The following is a 24,858-nucleotide window of genomic DNA, read 5'->3' as shown; positions in this document are numbered from 1 at the left end:
TGGATCAGGCCAATGGCCCCTCCAGTCCAATGCTGTGTGTCACATAAGAACATAAGAGAAGATCTGTTGGATCAGGCCAGTGGCCCATCCAGTCCAACACTCTGTGTCACACAGTGGCAAGCCCCCAGCTCCTTTGCATATTAGCTCACATTAGGGCTGGCAAGTCCTCAGTCTGAGGTTCTGAACCCCAGAGGTTCTGAACCCGCCAGCTCAACCTCCCCCTGTGTTGCCGGCACGATGACGTCACCTGGAAGTGACATCATCAAAACGGCAGTGCACACGTGGGGGGCGCTCTAGGCGTTTCTGGGGAAACTCTATGGTTTGCCCGGACACTCTAGCCATTTGGAAGGTTAAAACTCTATGGTACGATAGGTACCATAGAGATTTAACCTCCCAAATGGCTAGGGCATCTGGGGAAAACCATAGAGTTTTCCCGGAAACACCTAAAGCGCCCCCCCCCCCCGCATGTGCACCGCCATTTTGATGTCATCACTTCCGGGTGATGTCATTTCGTCACACACGTGAATGTCCCCCGCCGGGACTTCAAGAGGACTTGGCAACCCTAGGCCACGCACCCCTGATGTAGCCCATACTCCAAAAGCTTTCAGGGCTCCTCTTAGTCCGTTTCAAGACTTTCTTCAAGGGGGGGGGGCTTAATGCAACCCTGCCCTTTCTTTAGGCTTCCCAATCCCCAGGTCCCAGAGGGGGATCCCCCGGTTTTACAGTCTTTCGCCCTCCCCCAGCCAGCTGGCCAGCGGGGGAAGCTCCGCCCCCAGAGCCATCATGCACCTCCATGAACGATTCCCATAGGGAACGACGGGGAATTGATCCGCGGGTATCGGGGGCTCTGAGGGGGCTGTTTTTTGAGATAGAGGCACCAAATTTTCAGTATAGCATCTTGTGCCTCTCCCCAAAATACATCCCAAGTTTCAAAAAGATTGGAATAGGGGGTCCAATTCTATGAGCCCCAAAAGAAGGTGCCCCTATCCTTCGTTATTTCCTATGGAAGGAAGGCATTTAAAAATTAGTGCCGTCCCCTTAAATGTGATGGCCAGAACTCCCTTGAAGTTCAATTATGCTTGTCACACCCTTGCTCCTGGCTTTGCCCCCAAAGTCTCCTGGCTCCACCCCCAAAGTCCCCAGATATTTCTTAAATTGGACTTGGCAACCCTACCTTTCTTTCTGGTCCCGCGCACTTAAATACAGCCAGCAAGCATCACAACGTTCCCTCTAAGCTGAGGAGTCTTGTGAGCAAAAATTCTACTTTGTGAGCGACTGGCATTCAAGTTGGGAGCTGCTGCATAGTTCGATTGCTCCGGAGCCATTTTCCTCTGAGCTAAGACGAAACTGTGGGAGCTGGAGGCTAAAAAAACTGTGAACTGGCTCACACTAACTCAGCTGAGAGGGAGCAAATCACAAGCACAGATTTTTGGAGGAGAAAAGAAATTCTCCTGGAGAGCAGGAACCCAACAATTCCGCCATGGTTATAGTCATGGCTTTTTTTTGAGCAGGAACACAGCCGCACCTTGCTTGCCATCAGGGGGCGTGGCCTGATATGCAAATGAGTTTCTGCTGGGCTTTTTTTTAAAAAAAGAAAAAATTGTAAATAAATTCCCAGAGGGATCTGACTGTTCTTTCCTCCCTGGGATCCAGGACACGGCTGAGGAATCCTGCGCTCTCATCTGCCAGGTTTTCCAGATCATCTATGGGGACCAGACCATTGAGTGCGTGGACCGGGCTGGCTACCATTACACGTCCACTCCGAAGCGTCCTTGGCTGTCCAGCCGCAGTGAGTACATCTGAAACTGTGAAGCAGACTTATATTGACCCAAACCAGGGGTCTCCAGCTTTTTTAACCTGATAGGCATTTTTAGAATTTTGAAACAGGGTGGTGAGTGCACTGCAAGCACAAAATGGCTGCAGCAGGAGGCGGAGCCAATGACAAGATAGCTCCAGCTTCCTGTCTCACACAGTCGCCAACCAGTTCCTCTGGAGGGCCAGCAACAGGGCAGAGAGGCCGAGTCCTTCATAAGAGCATCAGAAGAGCCCTGCTGGATCAGACGAGGGAGGGCCCATCTAGTCCAGCCTCCTGTCTCACACAGTGGCCAACGAGTTCCTCTGGAGGGCCAACAGCAGGGCAGAGAGGCCGAGGCCTTCATAAGAACATCAGAAGAGCCCTGCTGGATCAGACCAGTGAGGGCCCATCTAGTCCAGCCTCCTGCCTCACACAGTGGCCAGCCAGTTCCTCTGGAGGGTCAACAACAGGGCAGAGAGGCCGAGGCCTTCATAAGAACATCAGAAGAGCCCTGCTGGATCAGACCAGGGATGGCCCATCTAGTCCAGCCTCCTGTCTCACACAGTGGCCAACCAGTTCCTCTGGAGGGCCAACAACAGGGCAGAGAGGCCGAGGCCTTCAAAAGAACATCAGAAGAGCCCTGCTGGATCAGACCAGGGAGGGTCCATTCAGTCCAGCCTCCTGTCTCACACAGTGGCCAACCAGTTCCTCTGGACGGCCAGCAACAGGGCAGAGAGGCCGAGGCCTTCAAAAGAACATCAGAAGAGCCCTGCTGGATCAGACCAGGGAGGGTCCATTCAGACCAGCCTCCTGTCTCACACAGTGGCCAACCAGTTCCTCTGGAGGGCCAACAACAGGGCAGAGAGGCCAAGGCCTTCATAAGAACATCAGAAGAGCCCTGCTGGATCAGACCAGGGAGGGTCCATCTAGTCCAGCCTCCTGTCTCACGCAGCAGACAACCATTTCCTCCAGAAGGCCAGCAACAGGGCATGGAGGCCTTCCCCTGATGTTGCCTCCTGGCACTGCCCTTGAATTTGGAGGTTCCCTTTAGTCACCATGGCTGGTAGCCACTGGTAGACCCCCTCCTCCATACCTATCCCACTCTAGGACCTAACATATTCCAGAATGGAGGATAGACCTGCCATCCATTCTAGAATTTGGGGACCGGCATGGTTGGTGTTACAACAAGGGCCATCTCCTACTCCTGTGGAGGAAAGCCATCCTGTCTGAAGCAGCCCAAATCTGAGGCTGATGGGGGAAGCATTTCAAGCAGGTGGCAATTTGAAGAAGATGAAGAAGATATTGGATTTATATCCTGCCCTCCACTCCGAAGAGTCTCAGAGCGGCTCACAATCTCCTTTCCCTTCCTCCCCCACAACAGACACCCTGTGAGGTGGGTGGGGCTGGAGAGGGCTCTGACAGAAGCTGCCCTTTCAAGGACAGCTCTGCGAGACCTATAGCTGACCCAAGGCCATTCCAGCAGCTGCAAGAAGAAGAATTGCAGTTTTATACCCCGCCCTTCTCTCTGAATCAGAGACTCAGAGCGGCTTACAATCTCCTCTTTCTTCTCGCTCTGCAGCAGACACCCTGTGAGGTGGGTGGGGCAGAAAGATCCAGTTTGGTGTAGTGGTTAAGTGCGTGGACTCTTATCTGGGAGAACCGGGTTTGATTCCCCACTTCTCCACTTGCATCTGCTGGAATGGCCTTGGGTCAGCCATAGCTCTGGAAGAGGTTGTCCTTGAAAAGGCAGCTGCTTTGAGAGTCTTCTCAGCCCCACCCATCTCACAGGGTGTCTGTTGTGGGGGGAGAAGATATGGGAGATTGTAAACCGCTCTGAGTCTCTGATTTAGGGAGAAGGGCGGGGTATAAATCCGCAATTATTCTTCTTCCACTTCCGGGATTTGGAGAATGCTGAGCTGACCTGCCTCTCTAAGGGGGGCAGACTGGAGCTTCTGTTCGGGGTAGTAAAGGGCAAATGTTTGCCTTCTGCCTACTTTTCTCAGTGAGAGATTAGTCTAAGATACGCACAGGAAACTTTGAGGTGATTTACCTTGGCTAAAAGGGAGTCCCGGGGGGGGGGGCTCCTTTGAGGGATCCCCGGAGAAGAGTTGCATATTCATCATCTGTAGAAGCTTACAGAGTCATTTATTTGACATAAGCTTGAAAAGATCCTAATCTTCTTTGAGACTGCTAAACATCTGATGCTGTACGAGACCAGTGTTGATCTGGATAACCTTAGAAATAGGTACTGTTTGTTATCTACCATTCCGGGACTATTTTAAAGCAAATAAAATAGTATTAGAAGGTGGGAAAGAGAAAGTTTGAAAGCTTGGAAGAAGAAGAGGAGAAGGGGTGAATCTTGGATTTTGTTAAATTAAGGACAGTGTTAAAAATTGGAAAGGAATTTATTGTTTTGTCTACCTGCGGTCGTGGAGTGAAAGCACCATCGTCAGAGATCTGCAGTTTCTACAGTCAACACAGGAAATAGGTCAAGTATCGTGAGACTTTGTTACCAGTGAGAACGTGACTTGGGGCAAGCAAAGCAGGAAGTAACTGTTGAAGAAGTGGACCTACTCTAGGATTGTATTACCATAGAAAAACATCGGCGGCCATTACTGGGAGGCTAAATTTAAAAAAAATTAATATCTGAGCCTGGGAAGATTGGAGGACGGCGAAATTAGGCTCATTTGAAAGGGCAAGTTCTAATCTATCAAACCTGAAAGTTGAAATTTAATTTGGTGATATCAAATTTTTCGCTGTTTTTGTAATGTCAGAGTCAAAGGTAAGCCGTGCAAGGGCTGCCTCATTGGAGAAGATGCAAGATCAGTTGGAAGCAGTGGAAGCTAGGATGATAATGCTTGCAAAAAAGAACTTTAAAAAGATATTGAGGACTTTAAAAAAGAAATGGAAGAGCTTAGAAATGAAACAGTGGTGGTGTCAAAAAAAGTGCAGGAGGTAGAAGGGAAAGTTAAACTCCAGGATTCCACCTTATTAAAAATGCAAGAAAAAATAACAATCCATGACTGTAAATTGATGGAGACACAAATACGTCTGAGAGGAGTACCTGAAGAAGAAGGGACAGACTTAAAAGAACATGTAATAAAAATAATTCCTGATTTCTTGAAGATCCTGAAGGGACTAGAAATATGTATGATTATATGTATAGAGTAAATTCATTATATGCCAAGAAAAATAACCTACCAAGAGATGTGGTTATAAGATATATGACAAAAGAAATGGTGGGGAAAATCTTGAATAAAAATTTTGAAAAGACATTGATAGTGGGAGGAAGCAGAGTAAGAATAATGAAAGAATTGCCAAGACAAGTGATAAATGACAGGAGAACATATAAGAAATTAACAGAAAAACTACGTGACAATTGAATGAGGTATAGATGGATAATACCTGAAGGTTTGAGCTTTGAGCTACAAGGAAGAAGGATTACAATTACAAATACACAGGAGCTGCGTAAATTTTATGAAGAGAATAAAGAATTTGCACCATGATGGATTATAAATGATTATCTTGGAATGTAAATGGACTAAATTCACCACAAAAAGGAAAGGCAATATTTCATTGGATTAAAAAACAAAACTGTAATATAATTTGCTTACAAGAAGTTCATATTAAACAAAAGGATCATAAATTTTTGTGGAATAAACAATTGGGACTGGAATTTTTTTCATTTTCTGAACAGAAGAAAAGGGGTGTGATTTTTTACATTAAACAAGAATTGGACCCAAAAATAATATTTAGAGATAAAGATGGAAGATTTGTGGCAGTAGAAGTAATAATAAATGTGAAAAAACGTTATTATTGGGACTATATGCACCAAATGGTGCAAAAGATGTTTTTTTTAAAGACATTATACAACAACTTAATGAAGTGACATACGACCAGGTCATGATTATGGGAGATTTTAATGGAACAATTCAGAATACATTGGACAGATCTGGGGAAAAAAATAACAAATAAAGAAGGAAAATTGCCAAAATCCTTCTTTGAACTGGTTAAACAAGAAAACCTGGAAGACATATGGAGAAAATTTAATCCTGAAGTACGAGATTATACATTCTTTTCAGCAAGACATTTTCCAAAATGGACATGTTATGGGGTACAAAGGACTTAGGCCTTATAACTAAGAAAATAGAGATCTTACCGAAGATAGGTGCAGATCATAACCCAATATTATGGATTACAAAATTGTCTAAAAAAGTAAAAAGATGGAGATTAAATGAAGATTTACTACAAAATAAAGAATTAGTGACATCTCTAGAAAATGAAACTAAAGCTTTCTTCCAAATAAATGATAAAGATGATATAGAATTTCAGATGGTTTGGGATGCTTATAAAGCCGTAATGAGAGGAATATTGATTACATTAAGCAATAAGGACAAAAGGGCAAAAGAAAAACAGATGTTGGACATTCAAAATGAAATAAAGAAAAAAAGAAGGGGAGCTGAAGAAAAGGCCAGGGAAAAAGAAAATTATATGGGAGATTACAATACTAGAAGCACAAATGAGACATTTGTTAAATAAGGAATTGGAATGGAATATGAAAAAATTACAACAGAAGTCCTTTGAGGGAGCAAATAAACCTGGAAAGTATTTGGCCTGGCAAGTGAAGAAAAAGAGAGGAAGTAAAATTATTAATAAAATTGTGGTTGATGGAAGAGAGATGGTAGATCAAGAAGGACTAAAGAGAGAATTTTTCAAGTATTATGCTAAATTATTTAAAGGTGTTAAAGTAAAGAAGGAAAGGATGGAAGTGTATTTGCAAAAGATTAAAATAGCACCCTTAACTGAATATATGAAAAAAAGTTGAATGATCCAATTGAAAAAAATAGAAATTGAAGCAGCAATTAATGCAATGAATTTTTTTAAAATTTTTTAAAATTTTTAAAGAAGAATTAGTACCAAAACTTCAAAAATTGATGAATTTTTTAAAATTTTTAAAGAAGAATTAGTACCAAAACTTCAAAAATTGATGAAATGATAAGAATAAAAGGAAAAATACCAAATACATGGAAGGAAGCTGTAATTTCTTTGATTCCTAAGGAAAATAGAGATGTCACGAATGTAAAGAACTATAGACCAATTGCATTACTAAATAATGACTATAAGATATATGCAAGAATTTTGGCAGAACGACTTAAACAATATTTGATAAATTTCATAAAGGAAGACCAAGCGGGATTTCTTCCTAAAAGGCAAATAAGAGATAATATTAGAACTATTGTAAATATTGTAGAATATTATGAAAGACATCCAGAGAAAGAAGTTGCATTATTCTTTGTGGATGCAGAGAAAACTTCTGACAATTTGAACTGGGACTTTATGTTTGCAGTAATGGAGAAAATAGAGTTGGGGGAAAACTTTATAAGAATGATAAAGGCAATATATACTGAACAACGTGCAAGGTTAGGTATAAATGCAGATCTTACAGATGAAATGATAATCAACAAAGCTACAAGACAAGGTTGTCTGCTTTCACCTTTGTTGTTTATAATGACTCTTGAAATTTTATTGATGCAAATACAAGATGATAAAGAAATAGAAGGGTTGAGAGTTAAAGGATTTATTTTCAAATATAGAGCATTTGCAGATGATATAACGTTTATAAATGAAAATCCTACACAAGAGACACCTTTGTTAGCTAAAATACAAGAATATGGAGAACTGGCGGGATTTTATGCTAATAAAGAAAAATCAAAATTTTTATGTAAAAATATGCAAGTAAATAAACAAAAGGAGTTACAGGATGTGAAGTTACCTCTAAAGTAAAATATTTGGGTGTGGAAATAACAATGAAGAATATTGACCTGTTCAAAAATAACTATGAAAAGCTATGGCGTAAAATGGATGAAGCTATGATAAAATGGAATAAGCTTAACTTGTCATTGCTTGGAAGAATAGCTGCAATTAAGATGAATATTTTGCCGAGAATAATGTATTTGTTTCAAACTATTCCGATTGTGAAAGACAGTAAACAATTTAACAAAAGGCAAAGGAAGATCTCGGAATTTGTATGGGCTGGGAAGAAACCAAGGATTAAAATGAAAGTTTTAATAGGTGCTAAAGAAAGAGGAGGATTCCAATTACCAGATTTAAGATTATATCATGAAGCAGTTTGTTTAGTGTGGATAAAAGATTGGGTGACGCTGTTGAATAAAAAACTTTTAGTGTTGGAAGGTCATGGAAATAAATTCAGCTGGCACGCTTATATGTATTATGGGAAGAAAAAGATGGATAGTTTTTTCTCTCACCATTATATAAGAAATAATTTGTTGAATACCTGGATGAAATATAAGAAATATGGTGATGAAAGAAAACCATTATGGATAGTGCCAGCAGAAGTGATAAAAATAACAGCTAAGACAGGTGAGGAAAAATGGCTGTCATACAATCAACTATTAAAAATACAAAGTGGCAAAATAGAATTGAAAACTGCTATGGAGTTGAATAACAAATACGATTGGTTTCAAATGCAACAAATAAAGAGTTTGGTGGAAAATGATATTAAAACTGAAGGAATAAGACAAGAGCAAACAGAAATGGAAAAAGTTCTGCTTGGAGATAATGAAAAATTAATTTCAAAAACTTATAAGTTACTTTTAAAATGGTCTACAGAAGATGAAGTAGTGAAATCTCAAATGATTAAATGGGCAATAAATGTAAATAAAATACAGATGGATACATGGGAATATTTATGGAAGAACTTTATGAAACTTTCAACATGTCAGAGTATTAAAGAGAACTGTTTTAAAATGATGTCTAGATGGTATATGACTCCTAAAAAATTGGTAAAGATGAATAACAAGATGCTAGACAGATGTTGGAAATGCAAAAAACATGAAGGTTCTTTCTACCATATGTGGTGGACTTGTGAAAGAGCGAAAAAGTATTGGCAGATGATCCAACAAGAAATTTCTAGGATCTTGGGATATGAATTCAAGAAAGCTGCAGAGACTTTTCTGTTGGAATTACAAATGGAAAAATTTCCAAAAGAAGATAGAACTATAATTTGGTACTTGCTTTCAGCTGCTAGGACACTATATGCGCAGTTATGGAAGCAAGAAAAAAATACCAGAAAATGGGATTGGATTAAGTTATGACATGGAGTGAGATGGACAAATTAACAAGAACTTTAAGAGACTATGATTTAGAAGATTTTAAAAGGGAATGGAAAAAATTTAGAAGTTATGTAGAAGACGAGTGGAAAGTAAAAGGACTTTGGACAATTTTTGATAATGATTAAACTTTAGAAGAAAGAAGAATATTAATTTTAGTTCTTAGGAATTAAGGGGTACCTTTTAATGTATTTTGAGTAAATAACACTGGCGGGGGTCAAGTAACGGGGGGAGGGGTGATTAGAAAGAAGCATATGGAAAAGATGAAAAGAAGTTATTAACGGAAATTGTTACCGTATGTTATCAATAAAATTGTTTAAACACACAAAAAAAGTTTGGACCAGGGGGTCCAGTTCTATGAGCCCCCAAAGAAGGTGCCCCTATTGTTATGTATGAGGACTCAAGGGAGAACTGAGTTGGATGTTCCTGCCTGGCTCGTTGGAACCCGACAACCAGAGCTTGCGGACTTGGGAACAAAGGGCAGCAGGATCCTAAACCCTGCTGCCCTGCTCCGATCACGGGACCCCTGTTGGTTTGAATGGACCAATGAAGCGCTTGTGTGGGAACCCTGATGTGTATATAAAATTAACCCCGTGGCCCAGGCTTCAGTCTTATGCTTATTCTTTGCTGAATCACTGAATAAAGAGTTGATGGCTAGATGGCCATCTGACAGCAATGAGGCTCCTGTGAATTTAGTGGGGAGGGGCTTGTGAGTTCCCTGCATTGTGCAGGGGGTTGGACTAGATGACCCTGGAGGTCCCTTCCAACTCGAGGATTCTATGCTTTAACTGGGCTCTCCTTCCTGGGAGGTTTCTAAACAGAGACTGGATGGTCCTCTGACAGCAATGAGGATCCTGTGAATTTAGGGGGAGGTGTTTGTGAGTTTCCTGCATTGTGCAGGGGGTTGGACTAGATGACCCTGGAGGTCCCTTCCCACTCTAGGGTTCTATGATTCTAAGCTTCCACAGGCTTCCTCCTTGGGAGGTGGTGGGCTCTCCTTCCTTGGAGGTTTTTAAACAGAGGCTAGATGGCCATCTGACAGCGATGAAGATCCTGTGAATTTAGGGAGAGGGGTTTGTGAGTTTCCTGCATTGTGCAGGGGGTTGGACTAGATGACTCTGGAGGTCCCTTCCCTCTCTAGGATTCTATGCTTTAACTGGGCTCTCCTTCCTTGGAGGTTTCTAAACAGAGGCTGGATAGCCATCTGACAACAATGAAGATCCTGTGAATTTAGGGGGAGGTGTTTGTGAGTTTCCTGCATTGTGCAGGGGGTTGGACTAGATGACCCTGGAGTTCCCTTCCCACTCTAGGATTCTATGCTTTAACTGGGCTCTCCGTCCTTGGAGGTTTCTAAACAGAGGCTGGATGGCCATCTGATCAAGTCAAGTCAAGTCAATTTTATTTGTATCCCGCCCTCCCCGCCAAGGCAGGCTCAGGGCGGCTAACAACATAATCAATGCATTAGTTTACAAAATATTTAAACATAACTAATTAACACGTCAATTAAAATTCTACTAAAACTCTAAAATCAATAAAATCTTTAAAATTAATATACTGGTGCTATCGTATAGATTTCCCTAGCAGTTTCCGTTAATCGGTGAAGGCCAATCGAAACAGGGTGGTCTTGCAGGCCCTGCGGAACTGTTCAAATTCCCGCAGGGCCCGCAGATCCTCTGGAAGCTGGTTCCATAGGCGTGGAGCCATAACAGAGAAAGCCCGATCACGGGTGCTCTGAAGCTTTACCTCTCTCGGCCCAGGGATAGTCAGCAAGTTCTTCCCAGCTGACCTCAGCGCTCTTTGGGGTTCGTATGGGGAAAGACGGTCCCTAAGGTAGGCAGGTCCTCGGCCATATACGGCTTTAAAGGTAATAACCAGCACTTTGTAACGAATCCGGTGTATGACCGGCAGCCAGTGCAGTCCACACAGCCCCGGCTGTATGTGCTCCCGCTTTGGGAGCCCCAACAGTAATCTAGCAGCCGCGTTCTGCACCAGCTGCAGCCTCTGGGTTCGGCACAAAGGCAGCCCCATGTAGAGGGCATTACAGTAATCCAGTCTCGAGGTGACCGTTGCATGAATCACTGTTGCCAGATCCCGACACTCTAGGAAGGGAGTCAACTGCCTTGCCCGCCTCAGATGAAAAAAGGCTGACTTGGCAGTGGCCTCCATTGATAATGAAGGCTCCATTGATAATGAAGGCTCCAGTAGGACTCCCAGGCTCCTGACCCGGCACGCCACTTTCAGCGGCCCCGTCGAAGACCGGGAGAGGTATTTCCCCTCCCAGAGCGCCCCGACCCAGGCAAAGGACTTCTGTCTTCGCTGGGTTCAATTTCAGCCCACTCAGCCTTAACCAGGTTGCCATGGCCTGCAGAGCCAGGTCTAAGTTCTTTGGGACGCAGTCAGGTCGGCCGTCCATTAACAGATAGAGCTGGATGTCATCTGCAGATTGGCGACACCCAAGCCCATACCTCCTGGCAATCTGGGCAAGGGGGCGCATATAGATATTAAATAGCATCGGTGAGAGAACTGCTCCCTGAGGCACCCCACAATTTAGTGTGTGCCTCTGGGACAGCTCGCCCCCGATTGCCACCCTTTGTCCCCGATCCTCGAGGAAGGAGGAGAGCCATTGTAAGGCTGACCCCTTAACCCCAACATCGGCGAGGCGGCGGGTCAGTAACCGATGATCGACCGTGTCGAACGCAGCCGACATGTCTAACAACATCAGCACCGCCACACCACCCCGATCCAGATGCCGTTGGAGGTCTTCTGTTAAGGCGACCAGCACTGTCTCCGTTCCATGGCCCGGACGAAAGCCAGACCAGCAAGGGTCTAGGACGGAATCTGATAGCAATGAAGTTCCTGTGAATTTAGGGGGAGGTGTTCGTGAGTTTCCTGCATTGTGCAGGGGGTTGGACTAGATGACCCTGGAGGTCCCTTCCCTCTCTAGGATTCTACCAGGCTTCCTCAGGAGGTGGTGGGCTCTCCTTCCTTGGAGGTTTCTAGATGGCCATCTGACAGCAATGAGGATCCTGTGAATTTAGGGGGAGGTGTTTGTGAGTTTCCTGCATTGTGCAGGGGGTTGGACTAGATGACCCTGGAGGTCCCTTCCCTCTCTAGGATTCTACCAGGCTTCCTCAGGAGGTGGTGGGCTCTCCTTCCTTGGAGGTTTCTAGATGGCCATCTGACAGCAATGAGGATCCTGTGAATTTAGGGGGAGGTGTTTGTGAGTTTCCTGCATTGTGCAGGGGGTTGGACTAGATGACCCTGGAGGTCCCTTCCCTCTCTAGGATTCTACCAGGCTTCCTCAGGAGGTGGTGGGCTCTCCTTCCTTGGAGGTTTCTAGATGGCCATCTGACAGCAATGAGGATCCTGTGAATTTAGGGGGAGGTGTTTGTGAGTTTCCTGCATTGTGCAGGGGGTTGGACTAGATGACCCTGGAGGTCCCTTCCCTCTCTAGGATTCTACCAGGCTTCCTCAGGAGGTGGTGGGCTCTCCTTCCTTGGAGGTTTCTAGATGGCCATCTGACAGCAATGAGGATCCTGTGAATTTAGGGGGAGGTGTTTGTGAGTTTCCTGCATTGTGCAGGGGGTTGGACTAGATGACCCTGGAGGTCCCTTCCCTCTCTAGGATTCTACCAGGCTTCCTCAGGAGGTGGTGGGCTCTCCTTCCTTGGAGGTTTCTAGATGGCCATCTGACAGCAATGAGGATCCTCTGAATTTAGGGGGAGGTGTTTGTGAGTTTCCTGCATTGTGCAGGGGGTTGGACTAGATGACCCTGGAGGTCCCTTCCCTCTCTAGGATTCTACCAGGCTTCCTCAGGAGGTGGTGGGCTCTCCTTCCTTGGAGGTTTCTAGATGGCCATCTGACAGCAATGAGGATCCTCTGAATTTAGGGGGAGGTGTTTGTGAGTTTCCTGCATTGTGCAGGGGGTTGGACTAGATGACCCTAGAGGACCCTTCCAACTCTAGGATTCTATGATTCTATGACCACCTCGCCTATTCCGTGCATCAGACCCACTATATTATACCTATCCTTCATTATTCCAGTGGAGGGAAGGCATTTAAAAGGAGCGTGGTCCCCTTAAATATGATAGCCAGAACTCCTTTTGGAGTCCAGTCATGTTTGTTGCAACCTTGCTCCCGGCTCCGCCCTCAATGTCTCCTGGCTCCACCCCCAAAGTCCCCAGATATTTCTTGAACTGGACCTGGCAACTCTACGCCTTGGTGTGTTTGTTTTGCCTCCTCCTGCCCTCTTGCCTTCTCGTTCCCAGGCGAGAGCTGCCGGACGGATGGGACCTATGCGTACGATGCTGACTTCAGCTGCTGCAGCTCCTTGTAAGTCTTGCTAGGGACAAACGGCGCGTCTGCACCCGGCAGCGACTTCCTTGCCTAAGGCAGCCTGGGAGTTGTCGCTCTGGGAAGTGGGGGTGGACTAGATGACCCCGGAGGTTCCTTCCAACTCTAGGATGAGGAAATCGAGCCGAATTCTCAGCAGCAATTCCCGCAGCTTCCTGGGATGAACAAGAGCCTGTGTTAAGCTTGTACCATCCTGTGCGGGACAGCCCAAGTTAGACCAGTCTTGTCAGGTCTAGGAAGTTGAGCGGGGTCAGCTCTGATTAGAGCTTGGATGGAATGCCAGGGTCATGACGCGGAGGCAGGCAGGCACACCGCCTCTCAAGAGTCTCAGAGCGGCTCACAAATCTCCTTTATTTTCCACCCGTGCGACAGACACCCTATGAGGTGGGTGGGGCTGGGAGAGCTCGGACAGAAGCTGCCCTTTCAAAGATAGCTCTGCGAGAGTGATGGCTGACCCAAGGCCATCCCAGCAGCTGCAAGAAGAATTGCAGACTTATACCCCGCCCTTCTCTCTGGATCAGAGACTCAGAGCGGCTTACAATCGCCTATATCAGGGGTGGCCAACGGTAGCTCTCCAGATGTTTTTTTGCCTACAACTCCCATCAGCCCCAGCCATTGGCCATGCTGGCTGGGGCTGATTGGAGTTGTAGGCAAAAAACATCTGGAGAGCTATCGTTGGCCACCCCTATCCCCCCACAACAGACACCCTGTGAGCTGGGTGGGGCTGAGAGAGCTCTGACAGAAGCTGCCCTTTCAAGGACAACTCCTGCGAGAGCTATGGCTGACCCAAGGCCATTCCAGCAGCTGCAAGTGGAGGATGGGGAATCAAACCCAGGTCTCCCAGATAAGAGAGCTCTGGCTGACCCAAGGCCATTCCAGCAGCTGCAAGTGGAGGAGTGGGGAATCAAACCCGGTTCTCCCAGATAAGAGAGCTATGGCTGACCCAAGGCCATTCCAGCAGCTGCAAGTGGAGGAGTGGGGAATCAAACCCGGTTCTCCCAGATAAGAGAGCTATGGCTGACCCAAGGCCATGCCAGCAGCTGTAAGTGAAGGAGTGGGGAATCAAACCCCGTTCTCCCAGATAAGAGAGCTCTGGCTGACCCAAGGCCATTCCAGCAGCTGCAAGTGGAGGAGTGGGGAATCAAACCCGGTTCTCCCAGTTAAGAGTCCGCACACTTCACCACTACACCAAACTGGCTCTCCCAAGTTGCTGCAATTGGAGGAGTGGGGAACCAAACCCGAATCTCCCAGATAAGAGTCTGCACACTTAACCGCTACACCAAACTGGCTTTCATTTGCATATTAGGCCACTGGCATTGCCATTGTTTCACACAGGATAGGTGGGGCTGAGAGAGCTCTGACAGAAACCTCCTTTTCAAGGGTACCACTGCGAGAGCTCTGGCTAACCCAAGGCCATCCCAGCAGGTGCAAGTGGAGGAGTGGGGAATCAAATCCAGTTCTCTCAGTTCAGAGTCCACACACTTCACCACTGCATCAAACTGGCTCTCAGATCCTAGAGATCGGGTGTAATTCCGGGGAGCTCCTGGTTCCAGCTGGAGGTTGGCAACCTTACTAGTTACCCAAGATTATTTTTGATTGGAGGTGTCAGGGCTCAAACTCAGGCCTTCCCGCATAGCCCGGCAGCCGATGCTGGGCCCCTGGCCTTCCCAAACCCGGGGGAACAACTTCCCATCAGCCTTCCGATGTCTCAGCTTTGAGAAATGAAACCCCGAGAGAAGGCAGGTTTCCCTGTGAGCCAAAAGGGGTGCCGGGGATGGATCGGGGCGCCGTCGCTCACCCTCTTCCTTCTCCTCGCAGCGACGGCTCCCACGAAAACTTCGAGGCCTGCCGCAGCGGCGCCTCTTCCCCCTCGTTCTGCCAGTCCCACCACAGCCTCGCCACGGCCTGCAGCGGGAGTGACCACAGCAGTGCCGGACTGGAGCAGCTTCAGGAGTACATGGTCACGGTGAGTGAGGCAGGCGGAAGGGGTTGCACCGGTGCTTTCAGTGTCTGCAAGGTCGTCCCTAGACGGTCTGGCACCCTCAGTGGCCCCCCCACTGGCGGAATCAACTGCCAGAGGAAGCGCGGGCCTTGCGGAACCCTGGCCAGTTCCGGAAGGCCTGCGAAACAGTCCTCTTCCAGCTGGCTTTTAGTTCACGTGGAGCCGCAGCGTAGAAGGAATACCGTCGCCCCTGAAGAATCGAACAAGAGAACATCTCGATCTCAGCGCCAAACTAAATGCTGATTTTTTTAACGATTTGAACGTATAATTTTATGCGACGTATTATTTTATAATATGTGCTGTTTTAACTATTGTGGCAGTGTTAGGCTGTGAGCCGCCCTGAGCTTGCTTCGACGAGGAAGGCGGGAAACGAATCAAATAGAAATAAAAATAAAATAAGCGAGGCTCACTTCTGGTGCTGGAGAAGAACCTCGAGAGTCCCTTGGACTGCAAGAAGATCCAGTCAGTCAGTCCGAAGGGGAATCAACCCAGACTGTTCCCTGGAAGGTCAGATGCTGAAGCTCAAATGCTTTGGCCACCCAATGAGAAGGGAGCACTCCCTGGAGAAGACCCTGATGCTGGGAAAGACATCACCCTGCCAACAAGTCCGTATAGTCAAAGCGTTGGTATTCCCTGGAGTAATGTATGGCTGTGAGAATTGGACCATAAGGAAGGCCGAGCGCAGAAGAATAGATGCTTTCGAGCTGTGGTGCTGGAGAAGACTCTTGAGAGTCCCTTGGACTGCAAGAAGATCCAATCAGTCAGTCCTAAGGGGAATCAACCCAGACTGTTCCCTGGAAGGTCAGATGCTGAAGCTGAAACTCAAATACTTTGGCCACCCAATGAGAAGGGAGCACTCCCTGGAGAAGACCCTGATGCTGGGAAAGACATCACCCTGCCAACAAAAGTCCACATAGTCAAAGCAATGGTATTCCCAGTAGTAATGTATGGCTGTGAGAGCTGGACCATAAGGAAGGCCGAGTGCAGAAGAATAGATGCTTTCAAGCTGTGGTGCTGGAGAAGACTCTTGAGAGTCCCTTGGACTGCAAGAAGATCCAATCAGTGAGTCCTAAGGGAGATCAACCCACACTGTTCCCTGGAAGTTCAGATGCTGAAGCTCCAATACTTTGGCCACCCAATGAGAAGGGAGCACTCCCTGGAGAAGACCCTGATGCTGGGAAAGACATCACCCTGCCAGCAAAAGTCCGTATAGTCAAAGCGATGGTATTCCCAGGAGTAATGTATGGCTGCGAGAGCTGGACCATAAGGAAGTCCGAGCGCAGAAGAACAGATGCTTTTGAGCTGTGATGCTGGAGAAGACTCTTGAGAGTCCCTTGGACTGCAAGAAGATCCAGTCAGTCCGAAGGGAGATCAACCCAGACTGTTCCCTGGAAGGTCAGATGCTGAACCTGAAGCTCCAATACTTTGGCCACCAAACGGCTTCACGGCTTCTCTTATCTTCTTACGTTCTTAAGTCTGCCGTGAAAATATGATGCGACTGGTGCTGACTACCTTTGCCTTTTACCATTCTAACATGTACATGTGGCAGCAGCCTACAAGAATGTCCACATCCGGTGAAATCAGAATGTTACCAGATGTGGACATTCTTGTAGGCTGATGCCATGTATATGTGTTAGAATGGTGATTCCCACTAATTCTGATCAAGGTTTTCTAATGCTACATTGAAGCAACAGTTGGTTGCCACAGTAGAAGTTCTCAAAATCTATATTAATTCAAATGTTTGACTTCGTATTAGAAGACCCGAAGAAGGCAAAAGAAGAAGGGAGGGACAGTGGCTCAGTGGCCGAGCATCTGCTTGGGAAGCAGAAGGTCCCAGGTTCAATCCCTGGTATCTCCAAAAAAGGGTTCAGGCAAATAGGTGTGAAAAGCCTCCGCTTGAGACCCTGGAGAGCTGCTGCCAGTCTGAGAAGACAATACTGACTTTGATGGACCCAGGGTCTGATTCAGTATAAGGCAGCTTCATATGTTCAAGGAGAAGAAGACTGCAGATTTATACCCCGCCCTTCTCTCTGAATCAGAGACTCAGAGAGGCTCACAATCTCCTATATCTTCTCCCCCCACAGCAGACACCCTGTGAGGTGGGCAGGGCTGAGAGGGCTCTCACAGCAGCTGCCCTTCCGAGGACAGAGTCTCAGAGCGGCCTACAATCTCCTTTCCCTTCCTCCCCCAAAACAGACACCCTGTGAGGTGGGTGGGGCTGAGAGAGCTCTCACAGCAGCTGCCCTTTCAAGGACAGAGTCTCAGAGCAACCTACAGTCTCCTTTCCCTTCCTCCCCCACAACAGACACCCTGTGAGGTGGGTGGGGCTGGAGAGGGCTCTCGCAGCAGCTGCCCTTTCAAGGACAACCTCTGCCAGGGCTATGGCTGACCCAAGGCCATTCCAGCAGCTGCGAGTGGAGGAGTGGGGAATCAAACCTGGTTCTCCCAGATAAGAGTCTGCACACTTCACCACTACATCAAACCGGCTGTGGATTGACCTCTGACGTCTTGTTGCATACGAAGTCTGGGGGGGATTTTTTCTTTTGAACTATTATGCCTCGTTGCATAAGACGTCGGCTGGAGCGTTTTGAGCTATTATAAGTTTTCAAAAACCGTTTGACATCTTTGCTGTTCATTTGAGAACTCTTGTTCATGTATATAAAGGGTTTGCTGTCGCGACTTAGAACCAAAACTACATTAGGGAGTTCACTCGTCGTAAATGTTATGTATTAAAATATAATAGTCAAAAACAGAGAGAATTTAATCTTTGCTGTATAGATGGTGCTTTAGTTGCTTTGGTAACCGCATGGTACTTGGCAACCTCGGTGCTTCTGGCTTCTTTTAACCCTTCTCTCTCTCTGCTCACAGCTGAGAAACAAGCTAACCCCGCAGGAAATCCAGCAGTTTGCCTTATTGCTCCGCGAATATCGGATGGGCCTGGCTGTCGAGGCCTATTGCGCCGGCCTTCTCCAGCTCTACGGGGACAAACGGAAGTTTCTTCTCTTGGGTAAACACACACAGCACTTCCTAGGGGGAGGGATCATGGCCCCGGGTTGGAGCTGGAGGGGTCGCATCCTTGTGCTTGGTCAGCCCCACGCCCAGGGGGTGGAGCCAGCCAGAAAATGACTTCTGCGGCTGACTTGCGGTTCTCCAGTGAAGATCCTTGTCTGCACAGCCGATCAAATCGCCAGTGGCCAATCAGAGGCCTTGCTTGGCAAAAGTCCAACCTGGGCCCACCCACTTTCTAAAGATACTTGGTGGGTTCCAGAGGAGGTGTCAGTGGGCACCATGAATTGGGTTAACTGGTATAGTTACCCAGTACTGACTAGTTAGTAGAGTGCTTTCAATAATGCCTAGGGTTGCCAATCCCCAGGTGGGGGCAGTGGATCCCCCGGTTTAGAGGCCCTCCCCCCGCTTCAGGGTCGTCAGAAAGCGGGGGGAGGGGAGGGAAATGTCTGCTGGGAACTCTATTATTCCCTAGGGAGATTTATTCCCATAGAAAATCATGGAGAATTGATCTGCGAGTATCTGGGGCTCTGGGGGAGCTGTTTTTTGGGGTAGAGGCACCAAATTTTCAGTATAGCATCTAGTGCCTCTCCCCAAAATACCCCCCAAGTTTCAACACGATTGGACCAGGGGGCCCAATTCTATGAGCCCCAAAAGAAGGTGTCCCTATCCATTATTTCCTATAGAAGGAAGGCATTGAAAAGGTGTGCCGTCCCTTTCAATGTGATGGCCAGAGCTCCCTTGGAGTTCAATTATGCTTGTCACAACCTTGATCTTGGCTCCACCCCCAACGTCTCCTGGCTCCACCCCCAAAGTCTCCTGGCTCCACCCCCAAAGTCCCCAGATATTTCTTGAATTGGACTTGGCCACCCTAATAATGCCACAAGTTCAGGCATGTCTTTTCACCAAGTTCCCCAACGTACAAAGCTACCCTGAGCCATGTTGCAAGTTTAAGACTATTATTTCATTTCATTTCATTCGATTTATATCCCGGCCTCCCCACCGAGGCGGCTCAGGGTTGCCAGTCTCCAGGTGGGTCCTGGAGATCTCCCACTTTTGCAACTGATCTCCAGCTGGCAGAGACCAACTCCCCTGGAGAAAACGGCTGCTTGGAAGGGAGGACTCTAGCAGGGGTGTCAAACTCAGGAGGGTTGGATCTGACATAAATGAGACCTTGTCGGGCCGGGCCATTTGTGTACCTATTTAAGATTAGGGAGCAGAGATCAGAGGCGTCACTAGGGTGGGTTGCACCCTGGGGTGTAACTGATTCAAGTCAACCCCCCCCCCCCATTGGGCATCACCCCTTTTGGAGGGCTGCATCACCCCCTCCGCACACAACCCCACCCACTTCACATGGCCCCTCCCTCATCCACCCTCTGGTCACATGACCAGCCCCCCGTAATCCAAGATACCAGTTTTGCAGCATTTAAGTTTCCCCCACTCACCCACACGCTTTTAGCTGAGCCGGCGGCAGCGCGGCCCCGGTTTCAGAATCCCGGCCAGCCCACACACAGCAGCAGCGTTCTAGTCCCAGGGCCAGCCCCTTCCTGTTTGTGGGGGGGTCATGGGTCAGTGCCTGGGGCCAATGAGAATGCTCTGGGGGAGGGCCGATGGCCCCCTTGGCCCCGCCCTAGTGACGCTGCTGGCAGAGATATAAACTTTATAAAGGACACAGAAAAAAGCAATTAGAGGATTTAAAAAAAAAAAAAAAAAGCTTAAAACGTTAGCAGTCTTTGGTCTTAAAGGTGCTTTCTTTGTATTTTATTTTATTTTTATTTTCTTAGATTTATATCCCACCCTTCCCATGGGATCCAGGGAACTGGGCAAAGGAAGCTCTAGGCTCCTTCCTGCCTTCCTCAGGGGACCAGAAGGGGGAGGAGCCTCAGCCAATAGAAGGAAGAGAGGCTCGGCTCAGTAGCTCTGCTGTGCGATGAGAGAGCCTGGCAAAGCAACCTCTGCCTCCTCCCCTTCCTCCCCAAGGGAGGAGCCTCAGCCAGTGGAGAAAACGGGTTTTGCTCTGTAGCTCCTGAGCAATTGAGCAAGTTTGGAAGCCCTCCCCCCGCTTCAGGGTCATCAGAAAGCAGGGAGGGGAGGGAAATGTCTGCTGGGCACTCCATTATACCCTATGGAGATTGATTCCCATAGGGTATAATGAAGAATTGCTCTGTGGGTACCTAAGGCTCTGGGGGGCCTGTTTTTGAGATAGAGGCACCATATTTTTCAGCATAGCATCCGGTGCCTCTCCTCAAAAGACCCTCCAAGTTTCAAAAAGACTGGACCAGGGGGTTCAGTTCTATGAGCCCCCAAAGAAGGTACCCAATCCTCCATTATTTCATATGGAAGGAAGTCATTTAAAAGGAGCACGGTCCCATTAAATGGAATGGCGAGAACTCCCTTTGGAGTTCAATCGTGCTTGTCACGCCCTTGCTCCTGGCTCCACCCCCAAAGTCCCCAGATGTTTCTTGACTCGGACTTGGCAACCCTAAGTATCCTACATATCCAATATTTCTCCTGCCTCTGTGCAGAATTCTAGAATAAACCCTGTCCTAACAATATCTCCTCACCAACGTTCCCTCTAAGCTGCAGAGTCTTGTGAGCAAAAATTATACTTTGTGAGCTACTGGCATTAAAGTTGTGAGCTACTGCATAAATGTGCTCTGGGGCCATTTTTCCTAAGAACATAAGATAAACCATGTTGGATCAGGCCAATGGCCCATCCAGTCCAACATTCTGTGTCACATAAGAGAAGCCCTGTTGGATCAGGCGAATGGTCCATCCAGTCCAACACTCTGTGTCACATAAGAACATAAGAGAAGCCCTGTTGGATCAGGCCAGTGGCCCATTCAGTCCAACACTCTGTGTCACATAAGAACATAAGAGAAGCCATGTTGGATCAGGCCTATGGCCCATCCAGTCCAACACTCTGTGTCACATAAGAACATAAGAGAAGCCATGTTGGATCAGGCCTATGGCCCATCCAGTCCAACACTCTGTGTCACATAAGAACATAAGAGAAGCCCTGTTGGATCAGGCCAGTGGCCCATTCAGTCCAACACTCTGTGTCACATAAGAACATAAGAGAAGCCCTGTTGGATCAGGCCAGTGGCCCATCCAGTCCAACACTCTGTGTCACATAAGAACATAAGAGAAGCCCTGTTGGATCAGGCCAGTGGCCCATTCAGTCCAACACTCTGTGTCACATAAGAACATAAGAGAAGCCCTGTTGGATCAGGCCAATGGCCCATCCAGTCTAACACTCTGTGTCACATAAGAACATAAGAGAAGCCCTGTTGGATCAGGCCAGTGGCCCCTCCAGTCCAACACTCTGTGTCACATAAGAACATAAGAGAAGCCATGTTGGATCAGGCCAATGGCCCATCCAGTCCAACACTCTGTGTCACATAAAAACATCAAAGCCCTGTTGGATCAGGCCAATGGCCCCTCCAGTCCAACACTCTGTGTCACATAAGAACATAAGAGAAGCCATGTTGGATCAGGCCAGTGGCCCATCCAGTCCAACATTCTGTGTCACATAAGAACATAAGAGAAGCCCTGTTGGATCAGGCCAGTGGCCCCTCCAGTCCAACACTCTGTGTCACATAAGAACATAAGAGAAGCCATGTTGGATCAGGCCAGTGGCTCATCCAGTCCAACACTCTGTGTCGCATAAGAACATCAGAGAAGCCATGTTGGATCAGGCCAATGGCTCATCCAGTCCAACACTCTGTGTCGCATAAGAACATCAGAGAAGCCATGTTGGATCAGGCCAATGGCCCATCCAGTCCAACACTCTGTGTCGCATAAGAACATCAGAGAAGCCATGTTGGATCAGGCCAATGGCTCATCCAGTCCAACACTCTGTGTCACATAAGAACATAAGAGAAGCCCTGTTGGATCAGGCCAATGGCCCATCCAGTCCAACACTCTGTGTCGCATAAGAACATCAGAGAAGCCATGTTGGATCAGGCCAATGGCCCATCCAGTCCAACACTCTGTGTCACATAATGGACCTCTGGTGGACCTCTGCTCCAGCTGTTGATCCAATCCCCTCTTGAAGCTGACTATGCCTGTAGCCGCCGCCCCCTCCTGTGGCAGTGAATTCCACGCCTTAATCCTGAGCTAAGACAAAAATATGTGAGCTGGAGGCTAAAAGACGATGAGCTAGCTCGCGCCAATGCAGCATAGAGGGAACACCGCTCCTCGCCTCTTTCACCCACCGCCCTCTTTTATCCTCAGGTATGCGGCCGTTCATTCCTGACCAGGACATCGGTTACTTTGAGGGCTTCTTGGAGAACATCGGCATCCGGGAGGGAGGGATCCTGACTGACAGTTTTGGGCGCATCAAGCGGAGCATGAGCAGCACCTCGGCCTCGGCCGTGCGCAGCTACGACAGCTGGTCCCTGCGCTCCGATCCGGAGTCCTTCAACCGCATGATTACAGACATCACCCACGACATCGAAGCCCTGGCGCGGAACGAGGAGGATGAAGAGGGTGAAGATGATACCGACGATGAGGATAATTATCTGTGAGGAAGGGGCCGGGCTGGGGAAGCTGTGGAGGGACTGGCGATTGCGCTGCACATCCGTCCGCCCAGAAGACAAGCGGTGGAATATTCGGTCAGGTCCACTGGCCTGTGCTGTATGGGTGAGTGGAGGCAAAGGCCAAATGGCACTCTACCCACCCACGTAGACACACATCAGAACATCTGAAGAGCTCTGCTGGATCAGACCGGTGGTCTGCTTAGTCCAGCATCCTGTCTCATACAATGGCCAACCGGTTCTTCTGGAGGGCCAACAACAGGGCAGAGACGCTGAGGCCTTCATAAGAACATCAGAAGAGCCCTGCTGAGTCAGACCAGTGGGGGTCCATCCAGTCCAGCATCCCATCTCACACAGGGGCCAACCAGTTCCTCTGGAGGGCCAACAACAGGGCAGAGAGGCCAAGGTCTTCATAAGAACATTGGAAGAGCTCTGCTGGATCAGACCAGGGAGGGTCCATCTAGTTCAGCCTCCTGTCTCACACAGTCGCCAACCAATTCCTCTGGAGGGCCAACAACAGGGCAGAGAGGCTGAGGCCTTCATAAGAACATCAGAAGAGTCTTGCTAGATCAGACCAGTGAGGGTCAATTTAGTCCACCATTTTGTCTCACACAGGGCCCAACCAGTTCCTTTAGAGGGCCAGCAACGGGGCATGGAGACTGAGGCCTTCATAAGAACCTAAGGAGTGCCCTTCTGGATTAGATCAGTGAGGGCCCATCTAGTCCAGCCTCCTGCCTCACACAGTGGCCAACCAGTTCCTCTGAAGGGCCAACAACAGGGCAGAAAGGCTGAGGCCTTTATAAGAACATCAGAAGAGCCCTGCTGGATCAGACCAGTGAGTGTCCATCTAGTCCAGCCTCCTGTCTCACACAGTGGCCAGCCAGCTCCTCTCGAGGGCCTACAACAGGGCAGAAAGGCCAAGGTCTTCATAAGAACATTGGAAGAGCTCTGCTGGATCAGACCAGGGAGGGTCCATCTAGTCCAGCCTCCTGTCTCACACAGGGGCCAACCAGTTCCTCTCGAGGGCCTACAACAGGGCAGAAAGGCCAAGGTCTTCATAAGAACATTGGAAGAGCTCTGCTGGATCAGACCAGTGAGTGTCCATCTAGTCCAGCCTCCTGTCTCACACAGGGGCCAACCAGTTCCTCTCGAGGACCTACAACAGGGCAGAAAGGCCAAGGTCTTCATAAGAACATTGGAAGAGCTCTGCTGGATCAGACCAGGGAGGGTCCATCTAGTTCAGCCTTCTGTCTCACACAGTCACCAACCAATTCCTCTGGAGGGCCAACAACAGGGCAGAGAGGCTGAGGCCTTCATGAGAACATCAGAAGAGCCCTGCTGGATCAGACCTATGAGGGTCCATCTAGTCCAGCCTCCTGTCTCACACAGCGGCCAGCCAGTTCCTCTGGAGGGCCAACAACAGGGCAGAGAGGCCAAGGCCTTTATAAGAAGATCTGGTCTGATAACAGTATCCCTTTTTAACCATTGTATATCTCAGACTGAACATACATACATGAAGCTGCCTTTGATTGAATCAGGGTCTTGGTCTATCAAGGGTAGTCTTACCTTCTCAGTCTGGTAGCAGCCCTCCAGGGTCTCAGGCAGAGGTCTTTCCCATCTCCCACCTGGTCTTTTCAACTGAAGATGCCAGGGATTGAACCTGGGACCTTCAGCATGCAAAGCAGAGGCTCTTCCACTGAGCCACAGCTTCTCCTCCTGGCTCTCCAGCGTCTCAGGCAGAGGTCTTTCCCATCACCTCCCACCTGGTCCTTTCAACTGGAGATGCCAGGGATTGAACCTGGGACCTTCAGCATGCAAAGCAAACGCTCTTCCACTGAGCCGTGGCTTTTCCCACCTTTGAAACTAACTGCCCCATTTTCCCATTTGTCCCACCTCTGGCCAGTTCTCTGCAACTCAGGTACCGCAACCTATTCCCTGGGCTCAGGAGATACATTCTTGTGGCATTCATCATTAAAGATGAACTGGGTTCTAGTAAGAACCTTAAGGAGAGATCACAAGTTTCTGTGGAATAAATC

At 48.0% G+C, this 24,858-nt stretch overlaps 1 protein-coding gene and 1 non-coding gene across 2 annotated transcripts in view; one reads left to right on the top strand and one right to left on the bottom strand.

The window, feature by feature from the left end:
- Positions 1-22,844, top strand: part of CCM2L (CCM2 like scaffold protein) — a 45,111-nt gene extending 22,267 nt beyond the window's left edge. The window contains exons 6-10 of the mRNA XM_060233180.1: positions 1,654-1,789; positions 13,192-13,255; positions 15,095-15,242; positions 18,147-18,285; positions 22,521-22,844. Of these exons, the coding sequence (XP_060089163.1) occupies positions 1,654-1,789; positions 13,192-13,255; positions 15,095-15,242; positions 18,147-18,285; positions 22,521-22,813 (780 nt within the window). The 3' untranslated portion in view covers positions 22,814-22,844. The remainder of the gene's footprint in view (positions 1-1,653; positions 1,790-13,191; positions 13,256-15,094; positions 15,243-18,146; positions 18,286-22,520) is intronic.
- A 1,617-nt stretch (positions 22,845-24,461) lies between these two features.
- Positions 24,462-24,533, bottom strand: TRNAA-UGC (transfer RNA alanine (anticodon UGC)). Its single transcript has one exon. It is a non-coding gene; the product is annotated as a tRNA-Ala (tRNA).
- Positions 24,534-24,858: the final 325 nt, after the last annotated feature.

The sequence above is a fragment of the Heteronotia binoei genome, chromosome 2 (genome assembly GCF_032191835.1).
Source record: "Heteronotia binoei isolate CCM8104 ecotype False Entrance Well chromosome 2, APGP_CSIRO_Hbin_v1, whole genome shotgun sequence".
NCBI lineage: Eukaryota > Metazoa > Chordata > Lepidosauria > Squamata > Gekkonidae > Heteronotia > Heteronotia binoei.
Note: the sequence above shows the minus strand (reverse complement) of the source record. Positions and strands in the feature narration are given on the sequence as shown.